The sequence below is a fragment of the Bos taurus genome, chromosome 1 (genome assembly GCF_002263795.3).
Source record: "Bos taurus isolate L1 Dominette 01449 registration number 42190680 breed Hereford chromosome 1, ARS-UCD2.0, whole genome shotgun sequence".
NCBI lineage: Eukaryota > Metazoa > Chordata > Mammalia > Artiodactyla > Bovidae > Bos > Bos taurus.
The window spans coordinates 116654867-116667499 of NC_037328.1; the positions used below are offsets into that span (position 1 = coordinate 116654867).

The window sequence follows — 12633 nt, forward strand, 5'->3', positions numbered from 1 at the left end:
ACTAATGCAGTAAATGTGATTTTCTATTTTTCAGTGCAAACAAAAAAGTTTGTATCTTTGTCCTCTTCCAGACTCAGAAGTGTGAAGGATGCCCGTAGGGAGTCACTCCTTGCTGTGGCTGGTTACCTAGTGAGAGAAAAAAATTCAAACAAAATTGCAGATGCAAAATGATGCTACATAGAGATGGTATGCACGTGTCACTGCTTTCAGTACCAGCCTCAGGAACAGGAGAACAGACTGGCCCGGGAGTCTAACACTAGACAGACACTTGAGTGGCCAGGTCTTAACAGCACCCTTGGATTCATTCTGCAGAGAGGCCAGCTCTACATCACGGTCCCATACCTGCCAGCAAAAGGCCTCGGGATGTGGGTAACTGGCCCACCAAAAGTCTCTATCCCTGAACCACCTAAATACTAATATTAAAAAGGACTGTTAAGTATCATAAAACATTAACGGTTCTCAAAACTTCATAAAAGTACGTCAGAGATTCTACTTTAACACTGACATTATAATAGTTGAAAGAGAAGTAGCTTGAAGTGGGCAGTTTCCTGGAAATGGCCATAGATACATCAGAGAGAACTAGGCAAGAGTGTATGCGCGTGAGAGAGGCTGCGTGTATGAGACGCGAGCGTATGCCTATGCACATATGTCTATGCACACAGACAAAGAACCATGCACAGGTTCAAAAAAATGACACAGGCTTAGAAACAGCTACTGCTCGCACAACTCTGGTGGGACTGTTCAAATCCAGAGGCCCCGTGCAAACAGACTATGGCATAAACGGAGCCCTCTAGAGATGTGCAGTGGGCAGCTCAGCTCAGTCGCCCTTATTCAACAAAGGAGACGAGCGCCACTGCTAATGTCAGGCAGCAGAATCTATACCGTGGTTAAAAGGTGGCTCTGGAACGAGTCACTCTGAGTTTTAGTCCCAGCTGTTGGCAGAATAACCTTGGGCAGACACGTCAGTGTCCCTGTTCTCTAGTTGTTTTCTCATGTGTAATATGGGAATAGCAATAATACCTTATCGCAGGTAAAGAATCTGCCTGCAATGTGGGAGACCAAGGTTCAGTCCCTGGGTTGGTTAGATCCCCTGGAGGAAGGCATGGCAACCCACTCTAGTATTCTTGCCTGGAGAATCTCATGGACAGAGGAGCCTGACGGTCTACAGTCCGTGGGGTCACAAAGTGTCGGATACAACTGAGTGACTAACATGAGGTGGTGTAGAAATTAAGTGAATTAACACATGTAAAGTCATAGTAACTGGGGGCCCCAAACCTGCCCCCTAACACACTTGAGGGCATCAGCCAAGATGCTCTCGGGGGCATCTAGCTTTGCAAGAAAAGAACCTATTGTTTCTTGGGGTCCCCCAGATGGAAAGAAACATTCCAAGACTCAGATGGAAGCAACAGGAAAACATCTTTGCTGAACTCAAGGAAAAGACTAAGGGCTTTTGCAGGAAAAGAAGCCTTCAAACCAAGACTGAACACAGTAGGGACAGCCAGGACTAAAGCAAACAGGAAAGCAGCGAGGAAGACTGTGGTTTTTGAGGAGCGGCCAAGCGTGTGTAGCTCCACCTCCTGGAAGCCATGTGTTTCTGAGGGAGCATACTTACTGGAAAGCTGCTTCTGGAGCTGCCGCACCAGGGCAGCCGTCTGCTGTTGCTGCTGGGTCTGCTGCAAGCCTTGCCTGGGGAACTGTCATCGGGAGAAAGGAGAGAGTCAGCACCGATCAAAGATAAGAACAGAAAGCCTGCAGCCACGCCTGGTCCACACCTGGCCTTCACCTGAAAGTGCCTGATGCATTCCAAACCCATCTCCAGGTGCGGACGTAGCCTTTACCGGAGGAGCCCTGAGGAAGGAGTCCAGCGGTGCCCAGTGGTTCACAAATCCTTGTTCCCTCACCCATCACCAGCTGACTAGTTGGTGTCACTACATTCCAAACCATTTGCAGCAGCAAACTGAAAGCTGCCTGGTGGGAGGATTGGGTCAAGTTCCACAGGCCTGGCCTTGGGTGAATGGAGACAAGAGTGTGGGTGCAGAGGCCTGGACCCCACTGGGACTGCACCTTCCTGCTGGTGGAGGAGGGGAGTTGGGTAGGGTGAGACCAGAGAGGCACCGAGGAGGACCACACTTCGAGGAGGCGCTGGCTTCCAGAGTCCTGCGTGTGCAGAATAATCCGAGGGCCTGAGTGCCCTGGTTCTAGCCATTAAGTTGATTCAAGAAATTGCAGTAGTTATTCCAAAGAGGGGGAAAAAAACCTATGTGGCGGAAGTAAAATCACCTTTGATTAACATCATTCATAGTGCTGATTTACTTTTTTCCTTAACCTTCAGATTTCAGAGTGTCACTCTAGTCTTCCTTTCTACCTCTCCCCCGCTTCTTTCAGCCGGGCCTATGACTGTCCTAACAAAGGACGCGTTCTGATGCAAGGTTATCTTAATCACGTACACATTGGAATTAATCAACTTACCTCCACAGGCCCATCCCCCACCCACCTCAGGATGGAGTGCTGGCCCACTGACCTCCTGACCTCTAAGCGGGGATGGGGTGCACCCTGGAGATGGCAGGGCAGAAGCAGAGTCAAATCTCTGGTGTGTTTTCCTTTGCTTGGGAATAATGTGTTGGGTGTTCTCCTCCATTGCTATGACATCCAACAAATGAGTTATCCAAATCCAGGTGCTTTTCTGGATTCCAGGACACCAAAGTGCGTAAACATAGTCCTTGCCTCCTGCCAGCTGTGTCCTGACACCTGTGACACCACTATCAGTGAGCAAAGGGACAAGTACCAAGGCAACACTGAGCTTAAACCTGCACTGCCGACCGACAGGCTCCACAGACACACAGGCCTTCCTCTGACTGACAGAACACAAACCTTCCTCTCTACCAGCTCTGGCAGAACAGCCTGCAGCACTGCCCAGGCCCCTTTTGAGCACGTGGACGGAACAACGCGTTCCGGATGGCAAACACAGAGAGCATCAGCAGCCGGTGGATTTCAGAGTATTTAGCAGGTATGTATTTGCAAGCTAACTAGCAACTTCCACTGAGCCTTTTTTTTTTTTTTTTTTAACCTGCACTAGTTTTTCTTCTCAGTGAAAAAAAGAAATCAAAAGTATTAGTGCTGTTACCACAAATCTCCCAAGAACCCCTTCCCCATACCTCCTTCCATAAGTATGACTTCTCTTTTTCCTTCAGGTTGGGGGGCGGGGGTGGGGCATGGATCCATATTCATACAAAGGAAGGCAATCTGGCTCAATTAAAAACTGGACCCAATTTTTTTCACTTGAAAAGAATAGTAATATTATCTGGCTAATTTGGAGTTCCAGAGGCATTCTAAAAAATTTCTGACTGGAACATATGAACTCCTTGAGGAAAATTATATGATAATTCCAACCTTGTCTTTGATTAAAAGTTAATGCAATTATTTAAGTATCTATTTCTGCCATTACACATATTTTTAAAAGCAAGTGTTCAACACAGTATGATATTGACATAACAGTTAATTTTAAAAGCCATTTTCCCAAAGCTTTCTGTTAGCATGCTTTCCTGGCCACCCAACTATGGCAACCTGAGTTCAAGATGAAAATTACAGAGCATGATAGTGTAAACATTATCTTCTTAAAAGCTGGAAGCAACTTTAAAGGAAAAAATCATAGCCTGCTAACAGAGTTAATTTAATCATAACAACTCATGAGCTTTAAAAGTATTTTTCAAATCAACAACCATAATACGGACCAAAGCCTGAGATGCCAAATCTAATTCTTCAGCAAGGGCACCCACTCTTTTCCAGATCTCTTCCTTCACAGAAGACAAGTGACTTAAGTAAGCAAACGACAACTCCGGATTTAATTTCTAAGCACGGGCTTTTCTCATATTTTCTTTCTTAGAGGAAAGTTCTATTTTCTGATGACACTTTCTGAAAAAGCACTGGTTCTGTTGTGAGTCCGTTTTGACTCAGGTACACTTACAGAAATGACAAGCCTGCCCACAGGGGTGTTGATGATGACTGTCCACATGACCCAGCTGCTGTTGCCAACAAGGGAACAGCCTGATAAGGAACTTGTAGTCAAAAGCAGTAAATCAAATACAAATGCACTTTGAGGTTCCCTGCATTCAATTTCCTCTTTCAAAGCTTCCCATACTTCTCCTACTCCTCTTGACCTCTGTTAGGGGTTGAATTATTTTCCCCCCAAAAGATTCACTAGCATCCTAACCATCAGTACATCAGAAAGTGACTTCAGTTGGAAACAGAGTCTTTTTTTTAAAAAAGGGAAATTTGGACACAAACACAGGGAGAACGTCATGAAAGGATGAAAGGGAAGATTGGGTGATGTGTCTGCAAGCCGAGGAATGCCCAAGATTGCCAGGAAACATTCAGAAGCTCAGAGAGAGGTGTGGCTCAGACTCTCAGGAGAAACTGGCTCCACCAACTCGATGATCTTGCACTTCTAGCCTCCAGAATGGTGAGACCATAATTTTCTGATTGTTCAAGCCACACCCGTGGTGGTATATCACTACAACAGCCCTGACAAACAAACACCACCTCACCAGGCTTCCACCACTTTCCGGGGCCCAGACTGACATCTAACAGCCTTCAGTGATTCTACGCCATCTGGCGGCAGGAAGCAAGCCTGGCACATCACCTCTGTGCTCCGCGACCTTCGGCACCGTGCTGGCCTCCACTGCACATCTCAGTATACACATGCAGACTTGGGAATGTCACCAGACAGCAGGAGGGCAAGTCATGAGGAGGGCGGTGGCATGTTTGCACCATCCCTTCTCCCCTGAGTCTGCAGGAAGGACAGCTGTGAGTGAGTCAGAGCTGGTGTCTCTTCAACAGCCAGTTTACCACTCTGTCACTAGCAAGCAAACAAGCAGGAGAGGAAGAACACTAGCCAGTAACAAGAACTGGATCTGCTAGAGATGATTATAATAAATCTTAGAACTAATAAGAAAAGGAACTGTACCCAAAGATAAAAAGAAATACATTGTGTTAAAATTGCTGAGGCTTTGTCATGGCTCTTCTGAAAATATACAACTAGAACCTTTCTCTTATACTTCTATTTTCTTTCACTGTGAGAGGAAAGAAAAAAAAAAGAGCAATGGAATATATAACAAAATATCCCCAGCATCACTAACTTGCAACTAGGAATGATCTAAATGTTCAACAGTAGGTAGGGTGGTTAAACAAGTAATAGCAGAGCAGTACAATGGACTGACTTCTTCACAGCTATTCACAATGACAAATATGCATTATATTAATAAGCTTAAGAGGATATGTAAATAAGCATGCTGTAATTAAGCATGCAAAAAAGAATTATACTAATGCAAAAGTCCAAGATCACTGGTCATCCCTATAACTTCGAATTTGGAAATTATCTGAAGTCTATCACTCTAAGTGATAAGTTTCTCAGTTCATCTTAAAACTTAGGATGTACAACACATCTGCCTTTGTACGCATAGCTGCCAACTAGATTATAATGTATTGGGCTTCCCAGGTGGCTCAGTGGTAAAGAATCTGCCTGCAATGCAGGAGACCTGAGTTCAGTTCCTGGGTTGGGAAGATCCACTGGACGAGGGCATGGCAACCCACTCCAGTACTCTTGCTTGGAGAATCCCATGCAGAGAGGAGCCTGGCAGGCTACAGTCCATGATGTCTCAAAGAGTCAGACACAACTGAAGCTGCTAAGTAGCAGCAGCAGATTATAATGTATTGCTCTAAATATCAAAATAAAACATTGTGCTTCTCAAGGTAGCTTTTTAAAAGCTAAAAAAAAAAAAAAAAAAAGCCTACTGTGGATTTTACTTTCTATTTAGATTACTGTGAATGGAGGTGTTTGTTTCTCTAGAATTATTTTCCTTGGAATACACTGAAGAAGAATCATGAGCCTGACATGACTGACCCACTAAGTGGGATAGAAGTGTCTTAAGCCAGTGAGTGAAATACAACCAGCTGCATTAAAACATATCAATACTGACTTAGAACCCTGAATGTGTGATATATGTTCTCTACACACAAAAAATTATTAAACATTATGAAACTATTAGAAGAGTAGAAAGGTACTAAATTTTGCTGTATGCTGCTACTGCTGCTAAGTCACTTCAGTCGTGTCCGACTCTGTGTGACCCCATAGACATCAGCCCACCAGGCTCCTCTGTCCCTGGGATTCTCCAGGCAAGAACACTGGAGTGGGTTGCCATTTCCTTCTCCAATGCATGAAAGTGAAAAAGTGAAAGTGAAGTCGATCAGTCGCGTCAGACCCTCAGCAACCCCATGGACTGCAGCCCACCAGGCTCCTCCATATGCTTAATTCTAGTGCAATATGGGACCTGGGTCTCCTCTCAGTTCTGTATAAGTGGACCTTCTACTAACAATTATAACAAAAATAGTTTGAAGTTAATTTCCACCCCAGTCATATAATTTTAACTTTGTGATAGAATAAAAATTTTTTTTTCCAGTCAGTTCAGTCACTCAGTCATGTCTGACTCTTTGAGACCCCATGGACTGCAGCACGCCAGGTTCCCTGTCCATTGCCAGCTCCCAGAGCTTACTCAAACTCATGTCCATTGCGTCGGTGATGCCATTCAACCATCTCATCCTCTGTCGTCCCCTTCTCCTCCAGCCTTCAATCCTTCCCAGCATCAGGGTCTTTCAAATGAGTCAGTTCTTCCCATCAGGTGGTCAAAGTATTGGAGTTTCAGCTTCAGCATCAGTCTTTCCAATGAATATTCAGGACTGATTTCCTTTAGGATTGATAGACTGGATCTCCTTGCAGTCCAAGGGACTCTCAAGAGTCTTCTTCAACACCACAGTTCAAAAGCATCAATTCTTTGGTGCTCAGCTTTCTTTACAGTCCAACTCTCACATCTATACATGACTACTGGAAAAACCATAGCTTTGACTAGATGGACGTTTGTTGGTAAACTAGTGTCTCTGCTTTTTAATATGCTGTCTAGGTTGGTCATAGCTTTTCTTCCGAGGAACAAGTGTCTTTTAATTTCATGGCTGTGGTCTATTACATTTCAAGGATTTCTTTAAAAATGAAGATCAAACTGGCCAATGCAGGGGTGTATTAAATTCCCTCAGGGTGTCCTACTTCCATCTTATGGGGGCATTATCAGCCCATCCCCACCTAACTGCACTCTATCCCACCTAATATACTAGAGCCCTGGCCACACTGTTCCTTCTTACTAAAAACTGAAAAACCACCCATCTTTCAAATTCTGTCTTGGAAAAGAATCTACATCAGTGTTTTCCAAAGTGTGAGAGACATACAGTCATACAGCTTATCTCAGGCATGGTGCTCATTCACTCAACTCCCATGGCTGAATTACCTGCAGAGTAAGTACTTATTTTCACAGGTATTTCCAACACATGACAAGTGATGTGCCCACTACCATTGATAGCAGTGATAAAACGCTTCTTTTTAGAATATGTTCAAGGAAATAGGAAAAGAGGCAATTTAAAGAAAAACAGTAGGTAAATAATAAAGAAGGAATATGGCACTGGCAAAAGTAAAAACTATTGAGGTTTGGCACACGCTGCTTGATACTATGCATAACATTTCAGAATTTGGTTTACAAAGTCACAGAAGCAAATTATAAGATTACATGAAAAATTCACAAAATTACATGAATTCCATGAAAATTCTTGAAGCAAATGCTAACACAGGCTAAAATTGGGAGTTTCTTTTACATCAATAAAGATAATACTTTAGAAAGTACTCTCACGTTTCTTTGGGATTACTCAAAGGAAACTCAAAGCCAAGTACAGCAATATTCTAAGCATACCCATTATTAGTTATCATTTTAACATTGTTTACAAAAAATTTGGTTTCTCAATATAAACATTTAGTCCATAGAATGCAGAGGTCTGAAGAAATTTGAAGAGGAAAAATTATATGACCTAAGAACCCTAAATATTTATTTATACCTTCCATGAAAACAAATATACTGACTACAATAATAACACAATCCTTCTCTGATAAAGTTCTAGGGAGGAAACTGGCAGGGTATATTTAGGTTTTTTCAGTTCTTAACAATCTTATGGGACATGAAAAAATGCAATCTGCCTTTGAAGAACCCCAGCAAAAAAAGAATAAAGAAGAAGAAACCCACATGTTTGGTTTTGAAATGCTAGGCCTTACCAGAGGCTGCTGGGGCTGCATTGTTTGGAGACCAAGGGTCTGACTCTGGGTCTGCGAGGACCCCTGAGGCTGGGGAGGCTGCTGGGGCTGGGGGGGCTGCTGGGGCTGCTGCATCTGGAAAGAAAGAAAAATAATTACACAGCTAAAGTAGGAGGTTAATATCATTCCATGGAGAAGGAATGCCATTGCAACCCACTCCAGTATTCTTGCCTGGAGAATCCCAAGGACAGAGGAGCCTGGCAGGCTACAGTCCATGGGGTCGCAAGAGTCAGACATGACTGAGCAACTATACCACCACCACAATATCATTCCAATTTCCTCCCCAATATATCTTCTGATTATTCTGTTCTAACAAAGATGACAGGCACCTGCCTCCTCCATATTTTTCTCGCCACACATCATTCATCTTCAAGGGCAATACCCAAGTCTGCTCCTCCACACACTCTCAGACTGTTCCAACACTAAGAATCTCCTCTACTGTAGTCACAGTGATCATAGTCTAAACCACCTGACACCGTCCAGGGACATTCTTTGTACTTAACCATTTCTATTCCTTTAGTGCCATTTGCCCTTCCACACATTTGATCCCATCTTATGCTACCAGGTGAGACAAGGACTGCTCACTAGATATCTTTTCATCCCTTATGACACCCAAAGGAACTCCTGAATTTTTTTTTTTTTTTTTTTTAAAGAAGATTTAGATGTGAGAAGTTCTGGTGTAAATTACCAGCATAAAATTGTAAGCTTATGTCCATGAATGTTGGCTCAAATATATGGCTCTTGGAAAACAGCTCCAAATCACAAAAGAAATATAAACTAGACATCCATCTGGTGGGACACCACAGAGGAGCAGAAAATATTAGGAGGCAGTTTGTCTCGAACTTTAAAGTCTCCTCCACCCAAACACTTCATCCTGATGATGTTAGCACCTGACTTCTTTTTATCTTCTGCATTTTCCACTTGGTTGGCATACTCTCTCCCAAATTATCTTCTTTAGGGCAAGGTAATCAATGGCTATTGTCAGATGGCATTTTTCTCTAAGTGACAAGGGTCCGGGATTTGGAATCCGAGCTGAGGTCTGGGTGGGCCATTTCCACCACGAAAAATACAAGTTGGATCAGAAATACAGCAACTGCAATAGGAAGCTAATTCTCCATTTGGCTCTCTGTGAGCCTGTTCAGGAAAAGTCAACCCAACTTTGTAATTGTTAATCTATCTCTTTATGGAGGAAGCTAATCACCATAAAAGGAATAAATGTAAATTGGATACAGAAACAAATAATTTTTCCTAATCTCCAAGAAATGTGCTGGTAATGAAAAAATTATTAGAAGGACATTATCATGTGAATTGGGTTAAAAAGTACACGGTAACCAATAAGAAAGATTCTCAAAATTTGCAGTAAAAAATACTAGTGGAAGATAGGAAGTGGTAAATAAATACTGTAACAACTTTCCTCAATGATTTGGAAATGAGAAGTTTTAAAACAGAGGGAAATGTAAACACCAGTCATAGAAAGTTCTGAAACCTATCCTCAGAACTTGGGGAAACTGTGATTCAAGAAAATATCACCACAAGTATTAACAGTCATATTAACAATAGTATTACCAAATAAGTGCTTTACTTGTATTTGCTTATTAGATTTTCACTATACATGTAACAAGTGGGCACTATAATCATTTCCATTTTACTTATGACAAAGCTAAAGATTAGAGGGCTTCTGACCACGTTGGAGATTATATGTATGCCGTGAGTGGGGCTGGCCATCTGTAGGCCACACTCCCTGAAATCAATTACCTTTTCTAAATTTTCCACATGTTAACGGTGAAAACTGGGATGTAATTCACAGCATCTTATAATTGTGAAGCACAGTTTTGTTGAAGACTTGTGTTAGCTTCAACTGTCCACCTGATGGCACTGCCAACCAGAATTCTTGGGATCATACTGAATTCAGATCTGAAACCCATTTCAGCTAATGGTTCAAATATTTTCTTCCCACCATCAGTGTCAAGGTTGAGACATGAAAGTTCCTCTGCTGCCCTTTTCTGCATGACTGGTTTATTTCTCATTGACCTCACATGAAGACTATAACCCTTGGGTACCCCAGTTTTACTGGAGTTCCCATTCCTGGTGTTGCTTTCTTCTCCTTTCTTAGAAATACATAAAAGGACAATGCATCTTAAGTTGGATTGTTGATAAGGTTAGAGTCCACTGTATAAACTCATCAAGCAATTTCCAATCCAATAACACAGGACAAGCTTGCTGATAATAAAGACAGATGGAACTGGCAAACATAATAGCTTGCATTCCCTAAACAAGGGAGGCAGAAGTCAGAATGTGTCAAGAGGAAGAGTTCTTTACTTAGGAGACTCAAATATTTATGATGAACAAGCAAAGGGGACAACTGTCTGGATACTACCAGAGACAAGATGAAATATCCCTTTGAAACATCCTCCTTACGTTACTCCAGCTTCACAGCCCAATCAAACTAGAGATGTTAAACAAAACATTTACAGGCATTACAGGCCCCTCTAGAAATATGATGGAAACTCTGGACAGCTCAATTAAAAAAAAAGAAAAACACACACAAGAAATTTTGAACTCAAATCACATCGTCTATAGTTAAGCAGTGACTGGGGAAACTGAGGCTTACACTATTAAGATAAAGGCATCCAGTTACCCTCCCAAACCTTTGGGAGCAGCAAAGGGATGTCTACATTAAGTACTCTCCTGCCTACTACAACCAGGTGGATGCACAGAGGAAGGAAGACCCCTGCCAAATTGGAACTAAATGACACCAATTTAGCTCCTAGTGTCAAATACACAGGATTCCTTGGAACTCGGAAATTATATAAGAACAGTCGGAAGCGTCTGTTCTTTCTTAAGGCTGCTAAGGATTCTGCCCACAAATCACTCACTCCCAGCCCCCTACCTGGAGAAGCCTCTGCTGCTGTCGAACCTGTGGCTGTCTGGGTCTCATCGGGTCCTGAGACAAGGGCACTGAGGGAAGGTTTGGATGTGCGGAAGTCAGCACCGCATCGATTCCTCCACCCACCAGAGGGCTCTGCTGAAGCGACTGATGATTCAGCCTGGTAAAGAAGAAAAACTTGTTTTCAGGCCCAAGTGTGCTGTCAAAGTTTTTAATCAGTGCCGTGGGAGCCGTACATACACTCACAAAGAAACCATCATGGTCAATAATCACTTTGAACAATTCAAATGCAATAAAGGGCAGCGGTTAAGGTCTCCTAGATTCTCAGGGACACCTGGTATCCCCTGACAAAGGACAGCAAGTATACTTACTACTTACAGTGAGATTGCAACATGGATAAACTACTTTTTAAAAATGTTCTGATAGTTTCTAATAAGTGACATTAACCGAGCATTTTACCTGGAGCAGGCGCTGTGGGAAAAATTTGAAATCTGTTATTTCGCTTACTACCCCTACAGCCCTCCTTCGTGTTCAGCAGTTTCGTTAGCCCTACTTTTAAAGTGAGAAAACAGAGCTAGAGAAGTAGTTACCAAAGGTAGTAAGATAGCAAATGGCACAGGTGGGATTTAAACTCAGAACTTCGGGGCTCTGAAGTTCAATTTCTTAGGCAGTATGGTATGTTGCCACTTACTAGACAAATAAATATAATGCATGTTTTCTAAATTTATTCATGTTCCCAAATGTGCTGCCATTAACCGTGCCAATTTTCCAAACAGTGATTACTTGGAGTTGACCTGCACTCTTTGATGGTAACACACAAGAGCAAAGCTGCTGTCCATGGGAGAGCAACATTCCGACATGCTGCAGGAAACTCAATTCCCCTAGACTGATGCCATACAACAGAATATTCTACGCTGACTGCATCTGTGCTCTCCAGTAAGACAGCCACTGGCCACCGGCTACACAAGTTCTGGGTCTCAGGGCAAAAAAAGAATGCAGGGCTCTCTGATCAAAAATGAGTAAGAATTTCAAGTGAGTGACAGCAGAGCATTAATAGCGACCACACAGGCCTCTCTAAACACACAGTCCTGCCTGACTGCACAGATCACATATCTTCAAAGCTGGTCCTGTTAGCCACATGTGGTTAATGAACACTTGAAATGTTACTACTGTGACTGAGAACTGAGGAACAACATTTGTAAACTTAACTTTGATTAGTCTAAATTAAAACAGCCCACGTGGCTAGTAGCTACTCTAACAGACAGTTCAGTTATACGCTATGTCTATAACTTCCAGCTAAGCAAGAACTGAGTAAGAGACATTCATGGCCCTGTTTTGCCAGCCATTTCTAAAGTGGAAAAGGTAAAAACTGAGATATGTAACAGAACTGTTGTGCACGCTACATACGATGAGAATTGTAATCACAGGCTTTAAGGTGCCAATCAACATATTCTAGTAAGGCACTGCTAGGGACAAGCAACAATTTTTTTATCAATTAAAAAAAGGTTTTAACAATTTAAAACCTTTTTATAAAAGAGAAGGAAAAAAAGAACACTGGAGCTAA

The 12633-nt window shown here is 42.6% G+C and overlaps 1 protein-coding gene across 9 annotated transcripts in view; it reads right to left on the reverse strand.

Moving 5' to 3' along the window:
* The window catches only part of MED12L (mediator complex subunit 12L), a 362689-nt gene continuing 350056 nt past the window's right edge, over window positions 1–12633 (reverse strand). For 8 of the 9 annotated variants that reach the window (XM_024990948.2, XM_005201810.5, XM_059885773.1 and 5 more), the window contains 4 exons: window positions 11073–11229; window positions 8144–8257; window positions 1613–1694; window positions 1–126 (listed from right to left, as the gene is read on the reverse strand). In XM_024990948.2, the coding sequence (XP_024846716.1) occupies window positions 74–126; window positions 1613–1694; window positions 8144–8257; window positions 11073–11229 (406 nt within the window). In that variant the 3' untranslated portion in view covers window positions 1–73. The remainder of the gene's footprint in view (window positions 127–1612; window positions 1695–8143; window positions 8258–11072; window positions 11230–12633) is intronic. The other variant, NM_001206505.2, reaches the window with a different exon arrangement.